This window comes from Pyxicephalus adspersus, chromosome 6, assembly GCF_032062135.1.
Source record: "Pyxicephalus adspersus chromosome 6, UCB_Pads_2.0, whole genome shotgun sequence".
Lineage (NCBI taxonomy): Eukaryota > Metazoa > Chordata > Amphibia > Anura > Pyxicephalidae > Pyxicephalus > Pyxicephalus adspersus.
In genome coordinates this window covers 107806277-107833771 of record NC_092863.1, presented here as the reverse complement: position 1 = coordinate 107833771, position 27495 = coordinate 107806277, and the positions used below count along the sequence as shown (strand labels likewise).

General features: G+C 42.7%; 2 protein-coding genes across 2 annotated transcripts in view; one reads left to right on the top strand and one right to left on the bottom strand.

The window, feature by feature from the left end:
* Window positions 1-400: 400 nt before the first annotated feature.
* On the top strand, window positions 401-11352 carry LOC140332811 (inter-alpha-trypsin inhibitor-like). Its single transcript, XM_072414003.1, has 4 exons — window positions 401-609; window positions 10390-10584; window positions 10849-11025; window positions 11276-11352. Exons 1-4 carry the CDS (start codon window positions 552-554, stop codon window positions 11350-11352), a joined length of 507 nt encoding a protein of 168 aa, XP_072270104.1. The 5' UTR covers window positions 401-551.
* Window positions 11353-20292: 8940 nt separating this feature from the next.
* Window positions 20293-27495, bottom strand: part of LOC140332360 (myosin-IIIa-like) — a 35973-nt gene continuing 28770 nt past the window's right edge. Inside the window, exons 16-25 of the mRNA XM_072413632.1 lie at window positions 26571-26618; window positions 25864-25911; window positions 25697-25788; window positions 25258-25377; window positions 24718-24830; window positions 23842-24014; window positions 23515-23604; window positions 21520-21685; window positions 21037-21225; window positions 20293-20776 (exon numbers count right to left, since the gene is read on the bottom strand). Coding sequence (XP_072269733.1) covers window positions 20720-20776; window positions 21037-21225; window positions 21520-21685; window positions 23515-23604; window positions 23842-24014; window positions 24718-24830; window positions 25258-25377; window positions 25697-25788; window positions 25864-25911; window positions 26571-26618 — 1096 coding nt within the window. The 3' untranslated portion in view covers window positions 20293-20719. The remainder of the gene's footprint in view (window positions 20777-21036; window positions 21226-21519; window positions 21686-23514; window positions 23605-23841; window positions 24015-24717; window positions 24831-25257; window positions 25378-25696; window positions 25789-25863; window positions 25912-26570; window positions 26619-27495) is intronic.

Here is a 27495-nt window from a genome sequence, read left to right as displayed (position 1 = left end):
AAAAACCCATCGGAGAAAGTAAAGTGGGTGATACAGTAATGTAAATAAGTGTTTGAAGGGATAAGTGACTATTTAGGGATCCTGACTGATTGATGTTCCTAAACAATTTATGGCCCCGATATCCTGGGAATCTCTTCACATCCTAACCCTAGGGCTTGTTTTTAGCCACAATGTATCTTTTCTGGGCCCATATGGCATTATGTGGGCTGGTCCTTCATCTATGTGATGATCATTACTTTTCTTTTACCTGTAACCTTTTATGATTGGGGTGACACATGTATAATACAGGTGTGTCACATATTATCAGGTGTGTTTGAAATATCCTGTTATCTTCATGAAACTGCTCTCATAAAACTTCTCCTAGCCTTCTCTCTTATCAGAAGGGACTTATTATCTTCCCACACAGACAAAATCCAAAGTGCAGTGAGGAAGGAGCGACTGTTACCAGGCTGAGCAGGGACTTCCTCTAGAGAACGAGGAACAATAGGAGCTCTACTAATAGTTTGGTGGATTCTTTTCTGGTTCTGGTGGGCCTTCTATTTCCAAGTATCATGTGGAGATATTGGGCATTTGGATTGCTGGCCCTGGCTGGAGTCACGTATGCACAAGGTAAGGGTGTATTTCCATCATATTACAGTCATTATTATATTATGATTCTGCATGGTACATGATGTAGAAGAGGACATTAGTCATAAGATTTAAGGGTTTATCAAGTGTGTTGATAGCATGGAGAATCTTGTACAATCAAGGCATTAGGGTTGTGCAAGCTGACACACAGTAATATCGTAACGACAGGTGATTTATGGAAAGTTGGGTCACTCAATTGGTTCTGTCATCGGCGCTTATGTTTGCCCACCATAGTTCCTGGCTCTGTTCCCACCCATCTTGGGGTAGTAACACCCAACCTATCCCTCCTCTTGTATTCTACATAAAAGGGTAATAGTCTATCGAGGTGGAGGAAGCCCCTTATAATAGCTGCTTAGGTGTACATATGCACGAGATAAATTATTAGGGAATTACTGTTCATCCTATTCATTTCAGACTTCCAGCAGAGTCCAAAGTGCAATTTTTTTTTTTATAATTTCCAAGACTGATTTTGCCATTCATAGTAACACATTAACTGTTATTGACTGCAAAAAAAAAAAAAAAACAGTTGGAAGTTGGATGGAAGCCCAAAGAAACAGAGAACAACATGGTGGAAGAGAACATAGGAGATGCATCCATGAGCATTAGTTGCTGATAAGCCAAGACATCAGTTTTAGGCTATTGTAAGATACGGCACTGTGTAATATCTTGGCACTATATAAATACAATTTATTAATATTATTACAGAGTCTGACACTTCTGAAATTGCTAGTTGTCCTACTCAGCCCTCAAAATGTACTGAATCCCTTAACCACACCAAGTATCAGTAGTTCAACAATCATGCAGAATATTGATGTTTGGTTCTATAAGAATAACAATGATGTTCAATCAAAAAATCAATCACTAAACAGAATAAATTTGTTCCTGATCTAGTTGGACAATCGGATGTTCCCTGGATCAGCAGTCTCTGTTATATTTACTTTAAAGCCTTAATCCCCAGTTATATTCTGTGCTTCTAGAAATTATCTAGCTCTTTCCTAAAGCAATCTATAGTAGTGGCCCCAAATCTTTTGGAGCTGGCAGACCACGAAATGCACAGACTCCGGACCACGCATGCACAGGGAGCTGTGTCACACTCAAAGTGGGAGAAACTTCCCCCCAGAGTGACGTCATGATGCCAGAACCCACCCACTCTCCCATCGCGGGTCTAAGCCAATGTCCAGACACCCACACATCGCCCTGAGCCTGCAATGTCTCCGGAAGACATGGTCCATGGTGTGATATTCAACCTCCCCCTTTCTACTGGTATATACTCCTCCACTTTCATACATGCCAATATTCTCCCTATCCTGAAGAAACCCTTACTAGGCCCTCCATTCCTTCAAGCTTTCGTCCTATCTCCATTCTCCCATATGTCTCCAAACTTCTTGACCACCTTGTCTACAAAAGACTCACATAAAAAGTCTAAAAAGAAATAGTAAAACTTGCTAACCCGAAAACATGACTGTATACATTGTGATTGCTGAGACATCCCTGTAGGGAGTGGCAGCGGGTGACATAGATAATATTAAAGCAGCAGAATCATAACTGCTCTTATCAAGGGTAACAGTGCGTGCTTCCGCCTATGCAGGTGGGGACAGTCTACCTGTGATGGTGTGTGTGACAAGGGGTAACAGAGTGGTAACCTTCCCCTGTGACAGCCCTTTCACCCTGATGGTGCGTGGACTGTTGCTGAGCGTGCTGGAAAGTCCATGCGCAGGGTGTCGGCTGACAGTGGGCGTTCCCCACACATAGCCCTGGCAGGTGCGCTCTCCCAAAGCGGGGTCCTTCTCCTGACCTTGCTGGTGGGTGCACCGGTCAGAGCCGTGGCGCACCTGTCAAACGGACACTAGTGGGCCGCGGACCGTGGGTAGGGGACCCCTGATCTTTAGAACTTGCTGAACTACTTCCTGAGGGAGCCGATTCCACATTTTCACAGACCTTACAGTGAAGAATCCCTTCCTTATCCGGAGCTTAAACTTCTTTTCCTCCAGACACAAAGAGCGCCCCCTTGTGCTTTGTAATGACATTACAGTGAATAATTGGGAAGAGAGTTCTCTATATGGAGCGTTTATATATTTATACAGGGTGATCATATCCCCCTTATACGTCTCTTCTCAAGGGAGAATAGATTCAGTTCAGCTAATCTCTCCTCATAGCTGAGCTCCTCCATTCCTTTTATTAGTTTAGTTGTCCTTCTCTGCACTCTCTCCAATCCCACAATGTCCTTTTTGTGAACTGGGGCCCAAACCTGGACTGCATATTCCAGATGTGGTGTGACCAATGCTTTGTACAGGATTATGTCTCCATCTCTGCAGTCTATTCCTCTTTTATTACAAGAAAGTACTTTACTAGCTTTATATATTGCAGCTTGGCATTGCATGCTGTTATTAAGTCTATGATCTACCAGAACCCCCAGATCCGTCTCCATTTCTGACTCCCGCAAATGTATTCCCCCTAGACAGTATGAAGCATGCATGTTGTTACCCCCAAGTGTATAACTTTACATTTATCTATATTAAATGTCATTTGCCACTTGGCTGCCCAATCACACAGTACATCCAGGTCTGCTTGTAGATTATAGACATCCTGTATGGACTTAATTCCATGACATAGTTTGGTGTCATCTGCAAACACAGAAATGGTACTTTTAATCCCAAACTCTATATCATCTTGTACAAACTCCTCTATGTGGTTCTTTATCAAACTATCTGGGACCTTTCCAACTATGGACATTAAACTACCCCATCTGTAGTTACCTGGTATTGACGTTGCTCCCTTTTTGAAGATAGGAACCACACTGGCCTTATGCCAATCCATTGGTACCATGCCAGTGATGGCTTTGAAATGATCAAGCTCAGCTCTTTGAGGACACGTGGATGTAATCCATCTGGTCTTGGTGCTTTGTAAACCTTAATTTTTGCCCAACTGTTTTTCTGTTATATCCTTTGTGAGCCATTGTGACTTTAAGGCAGTGATAATACTATTAGCAATTTGGACTTGAGCTCTGTCATTTTCCTTTGTGTACACAGAGCTAAAAAAAAAGTGTTTAGTAAATCTGCCTTTTCTTTGTCCCGAGTTACCAGCCCAGAGGCATCCTTTACCCCCCTAGCCGTAATCCTGAGTCACACTCAGGGTAGCTTTAACCTAAAAAAAACCCACTTACCTTGCTCTGTTGGCATTCTTTTTCATCCTGCTGGTCTCCGTCCTCTCCCTCCGAACTCCAGCCGCGAAGTGCAAAGACGATCTCCGGGGTTTCAGATGCAGATAGGAGGATCAGCGGGAAATTCAAATAATTTTGTTTTGGATTCAATAAAAAATAATATATATGCTACTGTACACTTATTTTACATGTTAACTATTTTTTTAATTAATTTTTTTTTTTAAAGATTTTTGTGTTTTTTTTTTTATTTAAAGTTTAATAATAAATTTATTAAATATTGGACATATTTCAGTGAGTTATGCCTAGGAATTACAGTCCTACAATGTAAATTAAATTTCCATGCAAAAAAAAATGTCACGCTTTTTTGCGTGGAAATTTGGACGGAATTAAAACGCCAGAAGGGGCCTGCATGCTCAGATCTGATCTTTTTGCTAATAATATATTTAAAAAAATAATTAAGGTTTGCCTTACTATTTTTGCAATCTGTCTTTCATTTTGAAGTTTTGCACATTCTATTTTACACACGCTATCTAAAATAATAAGGGGAACACTGAAACCATATATCTGTTCTTGATGACCTCAAATATTCTCATTGATATTTATAGTGTAAATTCATTGAGAACATAATGACATAAGTACAGTCAATGGACACCAAAATTAAGGACCCAGCAGAGGCCAGATTCAATATCCCACTGAAAACCAAAGAGAAATATGAAATAACAGAATAATGAAACTTGCATAAAATGAATCATAACTCACACTGAAGCCCAGCAGTCTGTATGGCCCTTACATGTCTGTATACATTGCCAACAATGTCTGGGCATGCTTCTGATGAGATGGCGGATGGTGCCCTCCTCCTCCCAGACCTGGATCAGGGAATCAGTCAGCTCATGGACAGACTTGGCAGAGTTGGATACTTACGCATTCATGGGGCCAGGCATTGTCCTGCACCAGGAGGAAAGCAGGGACCACTGCATTGGGGTCTGGCATTGGGTCTGTGGATTTCACCCTGATAACAGCAGTCAGGTCTGTATGGCCCTCCAAGTATATGCCCTCATCACTAACTAACCTAACTGATTGTGGCATCTTCAGACTCTTTCACTTCTGTCATGTTCCCAATGTGACCCTGCTTTACATTGATGGAAATACTCATACAAGAAGGCATCAGAAGATTTCCTCCTTTGGCTTTAGTATTTGTAGTCAGTACATTTAAAATTCAGAATGTTTGACTAGTTCTGCCAAGAAAACCAAAATTCTATCAACACCTGGGACATATATAATAGGTTTCCTTTAGGTAACTGGAAGAAAGTGGGGAGAAAAAGAGTTCAAAAGAATTGAGGTTTAAACAGATGCCAATTTCTGGGTACTTGTCAGGATAAAACCTTAGCTAAGGCCTATTTATGAAATATTTATTTTATATTTCTTTTTTATGGGAGAAAGCTTATATTCTCCCCACACCTATCCTTCTTTGTGTATACATTAGATATTTCCTCTGTATAGGCATCAAAAATGTCTGGGTAATCATGGTGCAAAGCAATAGTGTGAAAAAAAGTATTTGGAAAGAAGTTGAAGACATTTCATGAGAACTAATTTGTAATGTGAGGGGGGGTGAGATGTTGGGGGGATTGATTTGTAATGGGGGGATGATGAAGTCAATATTGAAGTCAACAGGAAAACATTTCGGGGGGTTCTTATGGTCTTAAGAGAGTTATTACCACGGCCAAACACACTCTGGAACCCCGTGTTATAAAGTGTGGGAAATGTGGAATGTGGAAGACACTATTTTATACAATTTGGATGGTAGCATGGGAAATATGCAATTCTTTTTTATTTACAACACTCTGGGGTTCCTAAGTCTTATTTACAGTGTAACAGAATCACAAAGAGCCATTTATGGCTTAGGAGTGTAAAAATGATAAAAAGCTAAAAGCCTAAATTACTTTTCTATGGAGTATATGTAACTGAAACCAGAAATAAGAACTTTAGCTTTCTAGGATTTGCTGGGTATCCCATTTCCATGGCATGACATTGCAAAGCACAATTAACTTTCTTGGTGCCATGACTGGAGTTAGGGATGGTTGGAGGTCACCTCCTGCTCACCCAATCACCTATGGACCCAGGCATGGTGAGAGGTCACCCCCTTCTCTTCCAATCACCTACGAAGCCAGAGATGGTGGGAGGTAAACTTCTCCTCACCCATTCACCTACAGTATCCAGGAATAGTGGAAGGTACCTCCTGCTCACCCAATCACCTATTGACCCAGGAATAGTGGGAGGTCACCCTCTGCTCACCCAATCACCTATGGACCCAGGCATGGTGGGAGGTCACCTCCTGCTCACCCAATCACCTATGGACCCAAGCATGGTGGGAGGTCACCTCCTGCTCACCCAATCACCTATGGACCCAGGCATGGTGAGAGGTCACCTCCTGCTCACCCAATCACCTATGGACCCAGGCATGGTGGGAGGTCACCCCCTTCTCTTCCAATCACCTACGAAGCCAGAGATGGTGGGAGGTCACCTCCTGCTCACCCAATCACCTATGGACCCAGGCATGGTGGGAGGTAAACTTCTCCTCACCCATTCACCTACAATATCCAGGAATAGTGGAAGGTTACCTCCTGCCCACCCAGTCACCTGTGTATCCAGGAATGGTGGGAGGTTACCTCCATGTGTACCCCACACTGTGCGCCATTAAAAGGAATAATTTTCATTTCATTACTATAATCACTTATGCTCAGGTACCCAGATGTCTTCTGACCAATTCCCTTCTGCTTGTTCAGGAGACACAGACCTCATGAAAGTCCTTATTTCCAATCCAGGCACAGACTTGGCAGATGTCAATATGGAAATAACATTCAGGTGTAATCACCTGGCCTGCTAATTCAGGGGCTGCTCATACCCTAAGCCAGATATCTGCAGATAAAACAGTAAAATATATTTATATATTACACTTATATATACAAGAAATTTGGAGCGACAGCTTTACATCTACAGTACTTGTGTAGTCCATTACAAGCCTGAGTAGTCAGGCAGAAGGCCCTGGGGGGGGGGGGGGGACTCCATATTTTATGGAAAAGCCCCCATAAAAATGTAACTTAAAGCTATAACTGTAACATTTCCTGTTTTATTGGAGGGGGGCAGGAGCTTTGAGATTGGTGGCTAGCCAGCACCAGTAATTTAGTAATAGAAATCATTATAGAAGGCAGATAAGCGAGGGGATGACAACCCAGCGTAGAGTACATGCTCCATAAGAAAATGCTAGAACTAATCATTTTAATTCTCCAGGGGGTTGTGAGAGTGAATCTTGGGGTAAAATGAAGACAACAGATCACCAGGTGTTCCATATAATAAACAATATAAAAAAAATATTGTATTATGTATTTAACAGAATGAATCAGGGGATTAAACATTCACCAGAGCTTCCAGAGCATGGCACAAATCAATAGTCATATGCATGTGAATATTTCCAAATACTGTATATCCTGGAATTAGAACTCCACCTTCAGCCTGAATCGCTGAATAGAAACAATTCTAAACAGTAAGGGAGCAGAACAAGCATGATGTACATTTCCAGGGTCCAGCGTTACTCCTAAATCCACATGGGTAGCTCGGACTTTCTAGCCCATCAGAACCTCCGCCTCCCCCCAACCCCTACCTGCTAACCAACTCCTCCCCCACCAATAAATACCCAGACACCACCAATCATGGATTTAAATTGGCTGGCAAGCAGCCATTTATTTTAACACCATTAAATAAAATAACTATTCAAGTAATAAACAAATATCCAATAATAAGGAAATGGCAAATAAAAAAAATACATTTACACTTTTGATATGCAAGCATACATTAACATGATATAACACTCAATTATTATTATTACTTAACCGGGATTATATAACGCAAAAATATTACATTGAATATAACCTATTTAACCAACAACCTAATTCCTCCCTTTTATTAATACCTAACCATAACAACAATATCTATAATGTTTTCAAACTCCCGGTTATACACCCAAACAACCAGGCTGCAGGTCTCACAAGGCAAAATCCACATCCAACAGGACTTTAATTCTTCCAACATCTCCACCTTGGCCCCTAGCCGCCCAGCACCGCCTCAGGAGCCATATTCATCTGTTCACTATAAAGGAGGACCCCCCCCGCCAAAATCCACCACTTTACCAATGCACTGCATCCTTGCCTTCCAAGACCCCAACCGCTAAAATTAACCACACTTACAAATTATAATTAGAACTATAAAAGGGGTGGGTGGGCGGTAAACTTTTTCTTTCAAAAGAGACCCCTTTACATCTGTCCAGCCCCTTTTAACTAATCCTATTCCTAATCCCCTCCTACCCCACGCTCCACACTAGCACAGCGCCCTCTAGCCTTACTACATTTATTAACCCTTACCACCCTGGGATAGGCCTCCCACCCCCGTCATGTGGCCCGGTGCCTAAACTCTTACGGCTACGGGCTTCTCTTTATAACCATTGCTGTACCCATACAAAACTTATTAACTTGTGCTATATTATGTGACATATGGCAGGCAGCAGGGGAATTGCAATAAATACATCACATTAATGGCTTGACAAGTGATGGCAGAATTAAAATTATAAAGACTTTGTCTCTGAAGACCCTGGGAATGTTTCTGCCCCCCAGTCTGAGGAATTTAATAGCTTGTAATAATCCTGATTAATCTAAAATGGGAAAAGTTTTACTTTAGAGGTTCAGTGACTCTTACATTGACTGATTGGCCTTCTTGTTCCACCTCCTCATCGTTCTCCTCTTCCTGTGACTCCACCTAAATGAACCCTTAGAAGGTCTGTTCTACCACGCAGACAACTGGAATGGTGTCACAGATGGTTTGTACCTACCTGATGATGAATGACAATTTTTGCTGCTTTATCAAAGTGGGTTAAGATGGCTTCCTGGAATTGTAGCCACTCCTTGTGTATGAAGAATATTCCATCACATAACAGCTTTCTGTTGATCGCAGAGTAACTACAGTGTTAGAAAGTGAAATTCCAATGCATAGGCACAACACAAATCCATTAGCTTTCCAACAGTTGGTGTTACACAGAATAACATCAGTTTGGGTTGGCCCTCACTGGCTCCTGCACTTGCTCTGTGAAATGTTTTGTTTGCAAGGTTTGGACACCCCTTGTTGAATGAATGGGAGGCATGCCTATACTTTTTCAGTATTTGAAGCCCTATTACATATGTTTGTGCAGAAGCTGATGGAGGAGCCAATTCATCCATCTCCTATCACCTGCACACCTAGTGCCCCATTCATGTAGCTCCTAATTGTGGAGTATATTGATTTATTGGCACAAAGTGTTTGTGACAAGTCCACAAATAATAAGAAAAAAATGTTATATATAAATAAATTATAATCTTACTTATAGATTTTGCACTCATCAATGGAATTAGCAGGGGCAAGTGCTCTGGTATGCTTACATTTTTTATTGGTGGAATTTACTAGTTAGGTAAATCCCTATTTAGGAATGTTCACTGCAGCTGGAAGAAACTTTTCACATCCAGGTATTTCTGGACATAAAACGAAGTGATACACAAATGGCTACATGGTGTACATATGATCACACTATGGAACTCGCCTATATTTTTATAGGCATTGGGTAGGACATACACCAGTTCATGCAAGTGTCTAAAGTAATACCTGCAAGTTTGGCCGGACTAAAAATCAGAATACACTGCTTCTCCCTAACTGCTGTTTGGTGAACAAATGCAATATGGGAAAGCCCACCTTATAAACCCAATTTTCTGGGTGAATAATGAGGGGATATAGCAGGACCAAGCTAAGGTTCAGTGTTCTGGCTGAACCCAAACAGTAACCCTAGTGCTCAGACTTCAATCTCTCTGATAGTTGTTGTGTGCTTTGTCTGTGTGCTGTAAATGTGTTGCTGTGTACATCTATGTACATCTATGTACTCCAGTAAGGGGGACTAAGGATGACAAAAAGGAAAACATTCACACAGGGGAATGCACAGGTGAAGGAGGGAAAGAAGAGAAAGATGCAGCTTATTCCATAATGCTGTTTTAGTATTTAGAAATCACTGTACAGGAATTCTGTGTGCGATAATGTTTCAATGATTAGACATATGTTAGACATAAGCAAGGTCTCTGCAAATTGAGAATCTAATCAATATTTTAGAACTCCCTACTTTTTGTCTCCCTTTCATTATTATGTCCTGTCATTAATGCCTATCCACCTCCGGTCCTCTGTTCCTCCACCACCTGCAGTCCCCTTACCCTCTCATCCACCTGCAGTTTTCTAACCCTCCCATCCACCTCCGGTCATCTTATTTCTCCACCACCTGCAGTCTTATAACTCTCTTATCCATCTCCGATCCTATATTTCTTCCCCATCTGCAGTCTCTTAACCCTCCCATCCATGTCCAGCTCTTTATTTCTCCACCACCTGCAACCATCTAACCCTCTCATCCATCTCCGGTCCTCTATTTCTCCACCACCTGCAACCATCTAACCCTCTCATCCATCTCCGGTCCTCTATTCCTTCTTCTGCTTTTCATGTTTATTCATCTTCATTCTTCTGATCATATTTCATACTTTTTGCAGATACAGAGTGTGAAGAGATGGTGCCAATTGGCCCAGCAACTGGCTCACTAACCCGGTGGACATATGACAAATCACAAAATCAATGCAAAGCTTTTATAACAAAAGAAACTTTGACGGGCCGAAATATTTTTCTGACAGAGAAAGAATGTATGAGTCGTTGTTTGGTGAATTATGACCAGCTGTTCCCCCCAGGAGGTGAGTAGATTCCCCCGTATTACATGGAGGAGGTATAAATTGGTGAGTGCATTGTCTCCGTATTACATGGAGGCGGTAAAGGTAGGTGAGGTGTTATCCCTGTATTACATGGAGGCGGTAAAGGTAGGTGAGGTGTTATCCCTGTATTACATGGAGGCGGTAAAGGTAGGTGAGGGGTTATCCCTGTTTTACATGGGGTAGGTATAAGGAGGAGAGGGGTTATCCACACGTCCACTGATCAATGTTTCTGAATCTTTTCTGCAGATGCCGTGTGTGAGCTGCCCATGGATTCTGGGCCGTGTCTTGCCCTTGTCCCCATGTGGTATTACAATAAGGAGAAAGACGTCTGTGAAAGTTTCTTTTGGGGCGGATGTCAGGGCAATGGAAACAAATTTGAGATCAAGGACAGCTGCAACAGCCTTTGTGTTACCCCTAAGAAAGGTTTGTAACTAGAATTTTCTGCAGTATCTGCTGATGGATAAGCCCCATCTCTTATCTCCAATTACATTACATCAGATTTTTAGAACTTTTCCCACCTAATGAATTTGGTAGTTAAACATTTGTAAGCAATATTCTAAAATAAATTCATTTTTTATAACTTTCTCTGGTCCCCCAAAATATATAAAATCTATACAGTTATTTACTTATGAAGTATTCCCATATTTATCATCAACTATTTTTATATTTTCAGGAAAATCAGGAGCAAACTCCAACACTTCCAATGAATCTTCTGAATCACAAAGTGATGCTGGTAAAGAGTTATTATAATACCCACTGAATTAAAGCTGAAAGTCTGCAGGTCAACTGCATCTGAGTTGTTTCATTTATAATAATTGTGGTAATGTACAGAACCAAAACTAGAAAAAAAGTTGTCTCTGTCCAGAGACTGTCTCGCAGGACTTACTGCGCAAGGGATGGTGTCCGGGAATGGGCCAGCAGCAAGAGAGGAGCCCACAGATAAAGCAGTACCAAGATTCCCCCAGAGACAAGTCCAGAATACAGAGCAGAGGTCATACACAGAATATCCATCCACCAAACAAAGTACACAAGGGTAAAACACAAGCAGAGCCTGGGTTTCAGGCAAAGGTCTGTCCAGGCAGCATAAACTCACAAGGTCAGAAATAGGAAATGGTCAGCAACAGGATATCAGAGGAAAACACACTCCAGCACAGATTAGCCCAGCTATACGCTACAACAGGCATTGGTGACTGGGAGCAGAGAGGCTATAAATTCCCAGCAGCCAATAGTCAGGAGCTGATCAGCCTCTAGAATCCCCTTCAGCTGTGTACAGCCTAACAATGGATGCCGGGGATGCCATAAAATCCATCAGGCTACATGACTAAAGGGAAGCAGGGGCTGCTGCTATTATAGTTCTCCTGGCTGCTGCAAATGACATCGCTGGACAGAATAAACAGTGTTTTATACTGCGATTGTGCACGGCATGGAATCGCCGGACAGATAAGCATCTCCCAAAACTTATCATTGATTCCTCTTTATCCCACCATCTGTCTACCAACTTCTTACCATAATCTTACTCTTACCTCACCAACTTATCATGGACTCATCTTCATCCCACCATCTTTTTACAAGCCTCTTGTTTTCATCTTCCTCCTACTTCACCAACCATTGACTAGCCTTCATTCCTCCATTTTTTCCAGCTTCCTACCTTCATCTCACTCCTACATCACCAGCTTATCATTGCCTCGTCTTTATCTCACCATCTTTTTAAAAGCTTCTTGCCTTCATCTTATTGCAACCTCACCATTTTATCATTGACTCGCCTTCATCCCACCATCTTCTTATGAGCTTCGTCTCTTCATTTTACTTCTACCTCACCAACATATTATTTACTGGCCTTCATCCAACAATTCTTTCACCAGTTTTTTGTCTTCATTTTTCTTCTACCTCACCAATTTATCATTGACTAGCCTTCCTCCCACCACCTTTTTACGATGTTCTTGCCTTTATCTTACTCCTACCTCACAAACTTATCATCCCACCATGTTTTTTACCAGCTTCTTGTCTTCATTTTACGTCTACCTCACCAACTTATCTTTGACTCATCTTCCTCCCACCATATGTTACCTTACCTACTAATTATTGACTTGCCCTTATCCCACCATCTTTTTAACAGCTTTTTGCCTTCATCTTACTCCAACTCCACCAACTTATCATCGACTCGCCGTCATCCCACCATTTTTTTTTACTAGCTTCCTGCCTTCATCTTATTGCTACCTCACAAACTTATCATTGAATTTCCTTCATCCCACCAGCTTTTTACCAGTTTTTTGCCCGAAATTGGTGAGGTAGGAGTAAGATTATCATTGAATGGTATTCATCCCACCATCTTTTTACCAGCATCTTGTCTTCATCTTACACCTACATCACCAACTTATCATTGACTCGCTCATCCCACCATCTTTTTTACCTGCTTCCTGCCTTCATCTTACTCCTACCTCACCAACTTATCATTGACTCGCCTTCCTCCCACAATCTTTTTACCAGCATCTTGTCTTCATCTTACACCTACATCACCAACTTATCATTGACTCGCTCATCCCACCATTTTTTTTACCTGCTTCCTGCCTTCATCCTACCCTTACCTCACTAGCAAAACAAAAACTTCCTACTTCTACCTATTCAAACATATCATTGATTCGCCTTCCTCCCTCAATCTTTTTAGCACCTTCTTGCGTTCATGATACGCCAACCTCACCAACCTATCATTCACTCACTTTCATTCCACCTACCTGCTTTCTTTTTACCAGCTTCTTTTCTTCATCCTACTTTTACCGCACCAACTTAATATTGACTGGCCTTCATCTCACCATCTTTTTACCAGCTTCTTGCCTTCATCTTACTTCTACTTCATCAACTTGTCATTGACTCGCCTTTTTCCCACCATATTTTTACCAGCTTCCTGTCTTCATTTTATATTTACCTCACTAACTTATTATTCTTGACTAGCCTTCATCCCACCATCTATTTACCAGTTTATTTTTCTCATCCTACATCTATTTTACCAACCTATCATTGACTTCATCCCACCATCTTTTTGTCTTCATCTTACTCCTACCTCACCAACCTATCATTGACTCGCCTTCTTCCCACCATCTTCTCTGCTTTCGGTTCCAGGAAGAAGATGAAGAAGCAGCAGCATAAGAGAGTTCCAGATACTGAGATGAAGTAATTCCTATCAGCTAATGAAGAACATAAGATTTATTTTATATCATGTCTGTAAAGGGTTGGAGTCTGTCAGAATTTTAGGATAAGCTCTATGAATTTTATAGCATATGCAAAGTGGACAATAAAGAATTATGTGTAATTGATGGACAGTACAATTTAAATGTAATCCTCATGGGGGCTGGTATCATGCACAGGCATATGTAGCGCTGCTGTGCTAATATAAGGGAATGAATAGAATACAGCCAGAGATAATTATCTGAGTGCAGCTCATAGGCCAGGACAGATTCACTAACAGGTGAGTTGTCTTCTAATACACATTTTTATCAAAAGGCAAGATTTAGGTTGCAAAAAACTACATCTCCCAAATATAACATAAAAAGCTTTTTCCTAAACAACGTACAATAAGTCTAAACACTGATATGCCAATTTGCTAGGCATTCAACTGTCGGATGCACATATTCTTTTAAATTGCAGAGGATGACTTGGATCAGTGGTGCCCATCCATTTTTCATTAGGGGGCCGATGTTTTAATTGAAATAAAACCCACTGACCACAATGTAAATGTAGCACTTCCTCCCTCAGGAGGGGCTGGATATTTCCTCCTGACTATGCCACCTTATCTGGTCTGGCTCCATACACCAATGGAATGAGTTCAAACAAAAAGGGAGTTTATTTTTGTTACCACTATAATAAAGTGAGTTTAAGAGGTAAATAACATATAATATGGAATAAAAAAAACTGTAATGGAGCACCACCAGCAGGCAAACAGCTAACAAGAGTCCCAAGGCAGGAATAGGTTTTATCTGACAGATCCTATAAGCCAGCAGGAATTTGTTGAATGCAGAAGACTGCTGTTAGCAGATGAGAAAAGATTCTTTATACAACAGGCAGTACTTATCTGAAGGGCCACAGCCACCTGTTCTACTACTAAAGGATTGCTCCGTCTCACAGCACTAGTCTCATTGCTTCTGCCACCTGAATCAATAGCTTCCCTATTGCTGCTCTCTTAACCCCTCTAGCGGTAATCCCGAGTCACACTTGGGGTAACTTTAGAAGCCCCCTTACCTTTGCCCCGCAAACCAGCGGCGATCTGATGGTCCCGCTGTGATGCCAGGACGTTTCTGAATTAGGGGGTGTGGCTGGGCGGAAAATTTAAAAGCAGAATATCGAGTAATCAGCTTTTAAATACCACCCAGGGGCCCGGCCACGCCGCTGCTCGCATTAGCCGTGAGATGCGAAGCACAATGCAGACCTTCTCTATTGTACATCGCATCTTCCAGGTGATGTGAGCAGCAATAATAAATTCTGGGGGTGGTGCCAGCGGGAAATCACGGAATTTACTATTGCTGCTCACATCACCCAGGGGGGGGGGGGTGAGGCGGGCAGGACATCGCCAATCACATCACCCGGGAGGTTGTGACATCTTCCTGGTGATACGAGTGGTGATGTATTCGGCGGTGTGGCCAGGCGGGAAATTTAAAAGCAGAATATATTGTAATCTGCTTTTAAATGGTTTATTACAGTAACAAACACCACACAACATATAACAAAAATAAAAGTACATATTTTAATGTAGCAAACATCATTGCCCAGTGCCCTGATTTACATTTTGCCCACTATTATCCCTGACCTTTTGACATTTTTTGATAATTTAGTTTTTTTGATAATATATATTGTTGTGGTCTATTATTTCATTATTTTTTATAATTATTATTTATAATTATGTATTATATTATAAGTTATGATTTAATATAATAAATAAATATAATTATCATACCCGGCAGTTAATCTTAAGAATTACAGGGCCACAATACGAAAATTTCTATGCAAAAAAAAATAGGATCACTTTTTGCATCAAAAAACTGACAGAATTAGAACTCTAAGGGGGTTAATCAATGTGCCCAGGCTGGGCTGGTCCTCCACTGGAGAGTCTCTCCCCTCTCTCTTTTCTCCCTCAGAAACTTCCTGTACTCCCAACAAAATGTTCCCCCAGCCCTCTCTCCATGCAACAGGTTCCTCCTCTCTTTTGTTCCCAACCCATGCTGCCATCTAGTGGTGGTTTAAGGCACAGTGTCTTCATACAATATTATATTACCCTTAAAGTCTTTACAGGACATAAACACATCTGCTCCCTTACAGGGGCCACATAAACAAACATTACAGATGTTTAAAACTAGAATAGTTTTATTTAAAATTAAATTTAAATGTTTCTGATTTGTAATGTACATGCACCAAAAAAAAAAAAAAGAAAATGACAAATCAAGAATTTCTGCACTCGGCATTTGATGAAAGATACAAAACTAAATCTATCATACAGCGCTGGCCGCTCATATATTGCTCCCCATTCCTGAACCTACAATGCGTCCTGTCAGGTATAGGGGCGCTAACCTGTTTACCCCAAAATCTCTGCAATGGATCCTTCCAGAGAAATGTCATTCATGTGATAGCCAAGGGGTCCATCCCCCCATTCCTGGGATATTGGGGTTCACACAAGGTAAGTGGCCAGCTATGTGTGACAGGGTAGCATGGTATGACCGTATAGTTTTTATATCTAGTGATGGTGACGTAGTGATGATAAGTTAATCACAGGAGTCCCCCACTTGCAGTTACATTTGGGGTTTACAGAGAGTAAGGGGGTTGCTATGGGTGATATGATGGGTATAACATTTTATTGGCGGGGGGGACAAAAGGCAATTCTTACTAGCTCCCACATTTCCAGTTGCCAACACCCCCTTGTTCCACAGATTGTGAGGGTCTCAGATGGAAAGTCCCCAGCTATGTGTAACAAGCACCCCACCAATCCATCTGAAGATTTGACTCCAGGCGATACTGAGCAAGTTTATATTTGTGGCACCACAGCACAGAGTGAATTGACAATTCCCTAATACTCATTGCCATGAAAGTGGCCCCAGGGGGTCTCTAACATTCAAACTCAATTTGGGGATCAAGGTCTTGAAATAGTTCCCTATAGTGTGAAAATATCCCTGCTTGTTATTAGGATTTTATGCTTGTGACCACGTATCTAGTAACCTGGTATGTTTAGGGGGCTGAAATTAGGTTTAGTAACAGCTCTCAGGGTCCCAACATTTCTTTAGATATGAAGGTTTATACATGGGGATAATAAGAGCTGCATGGACACAGACACAGCTCTCATGCTGGGATTATCTCACAGCACAAGGTGGGCGGGTCTATAAGACACGCCCACTCTCAGGGAGCTCACACTGAGCATGCTCTGGACTTTCCCTTTCCTGGCAGCACAATCTCATAGAGGAACATAGGAGATGCTTTATCAAGCATATTGGGCAGATAGTACATGTGTAAAGACGTGGCGCTGTTTTCTGCAACATTTACCTGTGAGCCCATCTGGATGACAACTCTTGGGGGGCATAAAGAAAGGGGGTAAATGCCACTGGGCAATATTTTTGGGAAGATGAACAGAGCTGGACATCAGGGTGGTGAGTCTGCAATCTCGGTAGGTACACGGATACACAAATACACTTTTTATTTTAATTGGTGGAAAAGCAATATTCAGGAATAAACAGTCTGAAATGGTCTCTGAGATAGAAAAGGTGAAACACTAAAATCAAGCATGCAGCAACAGAAGACTTTCCTGGAGGTTCCGGAATGGACGCCAATGGAACAGATATCTCCAGGTTACAGCTAACTAGAATATTAGCTGAGACGCAAGAAGTCTAATCTATGGAAAGACAAAAAAGGGTGCAGAAAAGGATTAGGGTGGAGACAAAACACAGCATGCCCCATATACCCGGCACTCCAATACCTGGAACAAGAAACATTCACAATTCCATAGTCGGGACTTTTATACCTCTTGGTTAGCATTGACTGGCAGACATGACGTGCTCAGGAAGAGAGATGACCCCTGACATCAGCCATTGTACTCACAGGGAGGAATACAGAACCTGAAAGGTACAGACAGAATACAATGGCTGATCCACATGGATCTTCTCTCTATACATAACTAATGGAGGGGAGCTACAAGTCATCATGGGAATATACATTGGAAGTCCCCACTGATATACAAGTAACACGTTCTCTACAATGTGCCATCCAAAAATGCTGGCTTCCTAATCACTTATTTTTTAGATTTTGCTATAAAGTGGTTTCCATCTTCCTGGAAAAACTCAAATCAAATCTTTCAAATCTAACATTTCCTTTGAATTGAATTTTTCCAAACAATCAACCTCTAACTTTCTGTTCTTTTTTAAAAATGGAACTCAATTTAAAAAGTAACCCACTCTCCTCTTCATTCAACTTGAAGACTGGCAGCTATTATTTAACTTGGATGGCATCTTGTAACAGGGATGGAGTACTGCAGGGGTTAACTTTAGATTTAAGAAAGTATTGCAGCAAAAGTGTAAGGGAACCAGCTTCATGAGCACCTGTGCACGTTGATTTTCTATTTGTGCACTTCTCATTCTCTGTCATTATGTTCCCACAGGCCTCCTGGACACCCTTTGCTGCCAAAAACCACGTTAATGGATTCATTTCACAAATATTATTAGCTGCAGATGCAAATACCTATACACAAAATGGCCATTCTGACAATGCGTGGCCCCAAATTCACATAACACACAGGCAACAATCAGCCTACTGGTATAGTATGCAGAAATATATAGCCACAACCCCACCGCAGCAAAAAAAGACAAACACCTTGGGCAGTGGCACCAGGCAGGGCGAGGGGAGTCCCCCCATTTTTATCCTCAGTTGGGTCATCATTTTGGCCATTGTCTGACAGGTGCACCAGAGGTGGTACTGCAGGAATAGTATGTATGGCAGAAGATGCCGCCTCTCCTCCTGTATCACTGTCTGTATTAGTCTGTCATTTGCAATCCCTATTTAATGTACAGCACTGCATAATATGTTGGCGCTATATAAATCCTGTTTAATAATAATAATAATAAAATGCTGTCCTGAAGCACTCCCAGAATGGCTTTAGTGGGTCGGGACCCCCTCAGATAATCTCTGGGGAGAGATACAGAATCAGGGAGTGATTATTTCCTTTTGATGTATTTGTTCAGTGAAAAGTTGGGATGGGGAATTGTGGAGAAGGTTTACTGGAAGGTTGAGGCATTGTGGGGAAAGTTTAGCGAAAGGCTTGGACACTGTGGGGAAGGTTAGGTGGAAGGCTTGGACACTGTGGGGAGGATTTGGTGTAATGGTGGGGCTTTGTGCAGAAGGTATGGTAAAACATTGGGCCATTGTGGGAAAGGTTAGGTAGAAGGTCGGGACATTGTTGGAAGGTTGGGTGGAATTTTCAGGCATTGTGGGGAGGGTCTGGTGGAAGGTTGGGACACTGTAGGGAAGGTTTGGTGAAATCTTGGGGCTTTGTGCAGAAGGTATGGTAAAACATTTGGCCATTGTGGAAAACGTTATGTTAGAATATTGGGGCATTATGGGGAAGGTTAGGTGGAATTTTGGGGCACTGTGGGGAAGGTTAGGTAGAAGGTTGGGACATTGTTGGAAGGTTTGGTGGAAGGTTGGGGTAGAGCACCTTGGCAAAGTTTTGGTGGAAGGTTGGGGCATTGCGGGGGTAGTTTGGTTGAAGGAGGGGGCATTGTGGGGATGGTTAGGTGGAAATTTGGGGCACTGTAAGGGAAGGTTAGGTGGGATGTTGGGGCATTGTGGGAAATTTCTGGTTGAATATTGGGGCATTGAGGGAAGGTTAGGTGGAAGGTTGGGGCATTGTAGAGAGGTTTGGTGGAATGTTGGGGCACTGTGGGAAAGGTTCGGCGGAATGTTTGGACATTGTGGGAAAGGTTAGGTGGAATGTTGGGGCATTGTGGGAAAGTTCTGGTTGAATATTGGGGCATTGAGGGAAGGTTAGGTGGAAGGTTGGGGCATTGTAGAGAGGTTTGGTGGAATGTTGGGGCACTGTGGGAAAGGTTCGGCGGAATGTTTGGACATTGTGGGAAAGGTTAGGTGGAATGTTGGGGCATTGTGGGAAAGTTATTGTGGAATGTTGGGGCAGAGCATCCTGGCAAATTTTGGTGGAAGGTTGGGGCATTGTGGGGAAGGTTAGGTGGAATTTTGGGGTATTTTGGGAAAGGATAGGTGGAAGGTTGGGGCACTGTAGGGAAGGACTGGTGGAACTTTGGGGTATTGTGGGGAAGGTTAGGTGAAATGTTGGGGCATTGTGAGAAAGTTCTGGAGGAATGTTGAGGCATTCTGGGGAAGGTTTGGTGGAATGTTGGGGCACTGTGGGGAAGGTTAGGTGGAATGTTGGGGCACTGTGGGGAAGGTTTGGTGGAATGTTTGGGCACTGTGGGGAAGGTTAGGTGGAAGGCTTGGACACTGTGGGGAGGATTTGGTGTAATGGTGGGGCACTGTGGGGAAGGTCTGGTGGAAGATTTGGGCACTGTGGGGAGGATTTGGTGTAATGTTGGGGCTTTGTGCAGAAGGTATGGTAAAACATTGGGCCATTGTGGGAAAGGTTAGGTAGAAGGTCGGGACATTGTTGGAAGGTTGGGTGGAATTTTTACGCTGCCAAGTCACCAGATAAGATTTATTTATGACAACTTTTATTGGCACTTTAGAAAGACAAGTACACATATAGACATGAATATCCTCCCCCAAAGGGAGGGCTGATTCAGGAGGGTTTTGCCCCCCCCCCCTTTTCTGAACAGGATGGGGCTCTTGCACACATACATGATGGGAATTTTCCAGAGTGGTCCCACCCATTCTGCAGGCTGATGTGGTGGGCAGGGTTAAGCTGGAGAACTCCATCCTTATTCATACATTAGAAGAATTCACGCTGGAATTCGCTGGGATTTCATCACGTTTTAGCCATCATGCCAGCAAAAAGAAGACGTTTCGGGGTGGAAGCCGTTAGGGATGAGTTGTGCAATGATCCCTATACAATGGTGGCTTCCTTCCCTAAAGCCAGTCCCCACATAAAACAGAAACCTACAGAGATGGTGACATCCAATCACTACGTTGCTGACACTTTGCTCCACTCCAACTCAGAAGTTTTATGCACCGAAGATGCCTGGATGAGGAAAAAAGACAGAGGGTGGAGTCACAATTTGGACTGCCTTGTACTTCACCCAGAACTGAAATATGCCCTACAATATGCCCTCAGTGTAAAGGTTTACTAGTTCTAGGTGCTCCAATGAGAATTGTTCATCCACCATCACCACCACAAGCCTGACCCCTGGGCTTCCCCATTATCACCACCATCACCAGTCTGATCCTGTGTGCCACCCATATTGGTATCCCACTTTGGAGGCCACATAGACCTTCTCTAACCTGCTGGATTTCATGCATGGCTCTTCGGATGGATTTGTGGAATCGGGGGAGGGTGGGCTCCTCCAGCTTCCTGCATTCTGAATGTTTGGATGCAGAATAACCAGGTGAAGACGGAACATTTTCATCTCCCAGAGACAAAGTTCTTGTCAGGAATTTGAGCTCCTCACAGTCTGGATTCCAATTCTCTATCTATGGAAAACAGATGTTACATGACTCACCAATACCATGGCCCTCACACACACATACCACTACCGTACCATGACTGGTCCCCTTGTGTCACATGACTAGCCTTCACACACATCCCGACCACTGCCCATCACTTCCTTGTGTTACATGAACCGCACACACATTCACCATGAGGACTAGCCACAACCCCCACTTAGTTAACATGCCTGCAGCTCAGTCAGCCAAAAGGCTCCCTCATTATTCCTCCATATCTCGGTACCAGACCATTCCCAGGAATACCCTTCACCCCCAACTTACCTTTTCGCATGCTTCCCTCAATGTCTCCCCATATGGCTGGATACCAACTGTGCGGTGATACTGTACCAGGGTGCTTAGCGAGGAGTGAGCACGATCCTCACCCAAGATGACATAGCAGCCATTACAGCGCACATCAATCATATAATGGCGGCAGTGATCAACCCCCCTACAATGAGACATAAGCCATGGCAAAGTGATCAATTCTTCTACCTGAAAACCCCCTAGGTCCCCCATAGTCACACACTATTATTATACATTTATATACCACAGTGCTGTACAGGGACCACTAAGCCAGTCCCATCAGTCTCTGTACAGAGGAGCTGACACTCTAATGTCTCCCACAGTCACACACTATTATACATTTATATAGCTCTGACATATACCACAGTGCTGTACAGGGAACACTAAGCCAGTCCCATCAGTGTCTGTACAGAGGAGCTGACACTCTAATGTACCCCCACAGTCATGCATTAATATTCTATATATAGAATGAGGGAAAGAAGTATTTGATCCTCTGCTGATTTTGTATGTTTGCCCTCTCACAATGAAATGATCAGTCTATAATTGTAATGGGAGGTGTGAGAGACAGAACAACAACAAAATAACCCTCAAAAACCCAGTGATCAAACGTCAGAGCTTGCTGTGCATTGTAATGAGTGAATAATATTGGATCCCTTAGTACTTGTTGGCAATCACAGAGGTCAGATGTTTCTTGTAGTTGGCCCCAGGTTTGCACACATCTCACATCTCTTCTCTTTACAGATCCTCTCCAAGTCAGTAAGATTTCCAGGCTGATGTTTGGCAACTCAAACCTTCAGCTCCCTCCATAGATTTTCTATGGGATTAAGGTCTGGGCTATGGCTAGGCCACTCCACGACCTTCATGTGCCTCTTCTTCAGCCACTCCTTTGTTGCCTTGGCCGTGTGTTTTGGGTCATTGTCAAGCTGGAATACCCATCCATGACCCATTTTAATGCCCTGGCTGAGGGAAGGAGGTGCTCATCCAAGATTTGACAGTACATGACCCCGTGCATTGTCCCTTGGATGCGGTGAAGGTGTCCTGTCCCCTTAGCAGAAAAACACCCCCAAAGCATAATGTGTCCACCTCCATGTTTGGTGTTATTGGGGTCATAGGCAGCATTCCTCCTCCTCCAAACACGGCGAGTTGAGTTGATGCCAAAGAGCTAAATTTTGGTCTCATCTGACCACAACACTTTCACCCAGCTCTCCTCTGGATCATTCAGATGTTCATTGGCAAACTGCAGACGGGCCTGTACATGTGATATCTTGAGCAGGGGGACCTTGTGGGCTCTGCAAGATTTCAGGCCTTCACGGCACAGTGTGTTACCAATTGTTTTCTTGGTGACTATGTAGACTATTGACAACTACTGTTGTCAGCTTCTCACCAAGCTGCTTGGCAATAGTCTTGTAGCCCAGTCCAGCCTTGTGTAGGTCTACAATCTTGTCCCTGACATCCTTGGTCTTGGCCATGGTGGCTAGTTTGGAATGTGATTGATTGATTAATTGCTTCCGTGGACAGGTGTCTTATATACAGGTACTGTAACAAGTTGGATTAGGAGCATCCTATTTTTTCCAGGTCACTGGCTGCCCTTCTCTGCCCTTGCTGCTGTGCTTGGAAGCACCTTTCATTAACAAAATTCTCCTGAAAGAAAGTTATGCATTCTTTTCTCTTTGTCTTGTCTAGTGTCCGTATCTCTCTACTATCTGGCTGATAATGTCCTCCCACTGTCCAATGAGGGAAATCTTTGGAGGCATGCACAATCTTCAGACTAAACTGGTCCGATTCCCCAGGATGAGGCAATTATCCCAGCCTGCAGAGGCCCACAGGCCACAATGTTTTCAAACATTCACAGCTACATGCAGCACACCTCAGGATTCACACAGTTCAACTTCAAAGTACAGGAAAAATAATGGAAGAAAGTTCCAAAATCTGATAGAGATTGTTCTGCAAAATACAGATAATGATAGCACTAACCTGTAGCTGAGAATGTATCCGGCCCGGGTCTGGCTAATGCGGATCAGGAAATCTCCAAACTCTTTATCCATCAATAGATTCTCTGCATCTCTGAACAAACAGAAAAAGCAATCTGACTGGTGAATCTGATCCCTCTATCACATTATCTCTCCCCTTTCCAAAGTTTTCCTAGTCTAAGCCACATCCCTCCCTTTACCATCAGGATCCCGTCCCCATGACATTACATTGTTATCTCCGCCCTCAGCTCAGTTAACTTCCCCTTCCTTTTGTTAGCCCGCCCTAATACCAAAGGATAGAGCAGAATGTAATATAAAACTATAGTGCTACCTGCGCGATATCATTCCATACAGCCATGGTGGGAACACTCCATCATTTAGCACTTTCCTTGCTTGCGTCTCTTTAAACCAGGTAAGTGTTTTCCGACGCTGGATCTGGCGCGTCTCTCCCTCCTCAGTTTTCACAGATGGCACCCGTCGAATGGCGTTATCGAATGGTGAAAGCTGAAAACAATACACTGTGCATAACTCTCACTGTACTATGTCAAATCGCAAATATGCCAGCATAACACTCAATGAACTGTGTCCAATCCAAACATGCCAACATAGCCTTTAATGTACCATGCCCAATTTCATAAACCTTGCTGTGCTGCATAGTTTCAAATGTGCCAACATAACCCGGATTGTACTGCATCAATTCCCAAATGATTCAACATGAACCTCTTTGTACCAAATTTAGTCCTAATTGTGCCAACATAAAAATTGCTGTACCTTGTCTAATCCTTACTGTCCAACAAACCCTGCACTGTATCATGCCCCATTCCCAACAGAACCAACATGACCTGCCTTGTCCTACCACTACTAGTCCCAACTGTGTCACAAAATCCTCCTTGTACTGTGTTTAATCCCAGTGTCTGACTCAAGTGTCCCACTACATGTAGTCCCTGCCAGCGAGAACTCCTTCCACCCCGATACATACTTATCAGTAGGCTTCCTCCCATCACAGCATATGTGCACCAGGGAGTTCTTCTTTATGTGAGTGTATGATGCTGGGAAGGGGTAAAGGTGACTATATACTACTCGGGCAGGGAAGGGGGAGTATATACTTGTTGAGGAGGGAGAATAGGTGAGTGTATATTGCTGAAATGAAGGGGAGTAAAGGAGTATACCAAAATCCATAAAGACGACCTCTCATTTTGTTTTGTACCTGTATGAGCTGGCTGCGAGGTCGAGGCACTGGAGGCTCTGATGGGATGTCTCCTGACTTCCGTACGGGAGGTGGTCTCTTGCGTGGAATAGGGACAGGCCGCATGGAGGATTCTGAGGAAAAGCAGTGACCATATCATAAATACACCCAATGTGCTTCCATATTGTATAAGGATAAGATGGCGGGTTATATGAAGATTTAACAGCAGCAGTACAGTGGCAAAAAACACAGAAATAATAAAGGGACCTATCATCTTTGTCGCCTACACTATGGCCCTAGGAGTGGGTACAATTTTGCATTCCTCCTTAACATAAGGCCATGCTCAAAACCCGACTATCCCCCCACATCCCAGAATGCAATATGTGCTTATTTTATTCTAGAAAAGCGATAAGCTTCCCTAAGTATTGGATTCTAAACATCAAACAATGCAATGACATTACTGGGAACAATCTCTAGACACAGTAACATGGCACGATTCTATCCCAGTACATGTTTCTGGCCTCAGGTGGAGCTGTGTGGGACCATATGAAAGTCACTTACTCTGGACTTCTAACTCATGAAGCCTGGCACGCTCTTGTTCTTCTAATTTTTGTTTCTCTTGAATTTTCATTTCCTCTAAAAGATTCTGGTAAACTCGACAGCAACGTAACCCCTTATAGCCTAAAAGGAGAGAGAAACATCAGAAGCCATGCTTTGTTCCCAAAGACCTATGAAGTATCAGCACTAAATCAGGGTCATGTCAGTATGGGATCAGGGGTGATGAATCAGAAGAAAAGGTCAGCATAGATTTGGGAGTCAGTGAGTCAGGTTTGGGATTGGGGGTCACCCACAATTTAGGATAATGGATTTTTTAGAATTGGGTTGGATTGGCAATCCCTGGGGGCGGGATAAAGATTGGTATACATCACTCCAACAGGACTACGTTATCAGGACTACACCAAAGACAAATGACTTCACAGACAACATTTTCATAACTTACACTTCTGGATCTTGGTGGCAGCTTCATGGAGTCTCAGCAGCTGCTGGTTTAGTTCATCCTGATGCCAATACTTGAAAAAAAGACGAGAAGACCTGTGAGGAGAAAGAATGAAACAATCATCTGAAATGAGCACCTCCAGGGGTAAAATGTTGTTTAGGTGCACTTACCCACATTGCCAATCCCTCAGTAGCGCTCTCTGCAGAATGCTCACACAGCTGCAGGACAGAGACATAAAAGTGATCATAATTCATCATATAACTGAAAGCAAACATAAATGGTCTTATTCTTTATAGACAGGGGATGAAAGTGCCACAAACCACAATCTCCACATCTCAGAATTAAAATGCTGAAACACCCCAACAATGACCTTCTTCTATTGGTTCCTTTTATATCTGTTACATATCCCATTATTAATATTCTGTTATAGCTGCTCAATACCTGGTAAACCTGAAAAGATACTTATGAGCTGTCCTGTGTCCTCTGCAGTTATACTAGGAAATATGGGAAAGCTACTGAATCCCTATTCCTAATTTACGGAGAATAGGAGCTGTTCCTTATTGGTATTGTATTCATTTTGACTGTTCCACAGCCTGTAAAGTCCAATAAAAGTTTGTCACTGGGTATAAAAGCTTTATTATAAATGTTTGTAAATTGTAATTATCTGTGTGTATGGCATTAAAGTGGATTTGTATTCTTTCATGTGCTATTTCTAGGCCTGGCATTTCATCTCCACCCCTAACTAGCAATGCTTCCTAAAGATAGAGGAGTCACCACTAGTACCGGACCTGGTCCAACCTGACCTGATTTAGTTCAAGACTGAACTACCAAAAAGGAGACCATTCTGTATCTGAGTGGACATAACTGGGACACTTACCTCTCCTTACTGACAGCCACCTGGGGTGTAAGCAGAAGGACTCCATACCTGAGGAGGAAGAGAAAACAATTTATCCTTACAAATTAAAAGCTGCACCCAAATCCATTCAATCACTGCACTGGGAATTTGGAAAATGGAATCATGTAGAGGAAAGGGTAAAGAGTCAGGAATTTCAAAGTTCATCAACATTTTTCATGATTTCTACAAAATCTGATCTTAAACCAAATATTTTTTATGAGCAGCTTTCTACACATTTCAGCCATGCTGCCTGCACACAAAGAGGTTCTGTCTTAGGGGACAAACATCACACATAACGATAACAATTTCACCTTAGAATCAAATTCATCTCCTGTGCTTTGCCTTCAAACCCCTCCACAGTTATTGTCCCACTTACATTTCTGACTTGGAAAAAAAATACTCTCCTGCCGCTCTCTCCGCTCCTCCAATGACCTACTAATGACTTCCTCACTCATAACCTCATCACACGCACGAATACAAGACTTCTCTAGAGCTGCCCCAACTCTCTGGAATGGTCTCCTCGTCCTATTCGGCTTGCTCCTACTTTCTTTCTTTGTTTATTTCAAACTTGGCTTCCCGTCGACGTCTGTCGTTTGAAACCATCACTACTTCCCAGCACTACATATGCCCCTACTATTGTGTGTAAATTCCCTGTAAATTTGTCTGTCATTTTTAACCCCTATTTAATGAACAGCGCTGCGTAATATGTTGGCGCTATATAAATCCTGTTTATTAATAATACCAATACAGGTTTGCTAATGTAGGACAGCACAGATGTAACATTAAACACACAGGACAGGTCCTCTTAAGTAGGGAAGACACAGACCAGATATTAGACACAGGACAGGTCCTCTTATGTAGGGAAGACACAGACCAGATATTAGACACAGGACAGGTCCTCTTATGT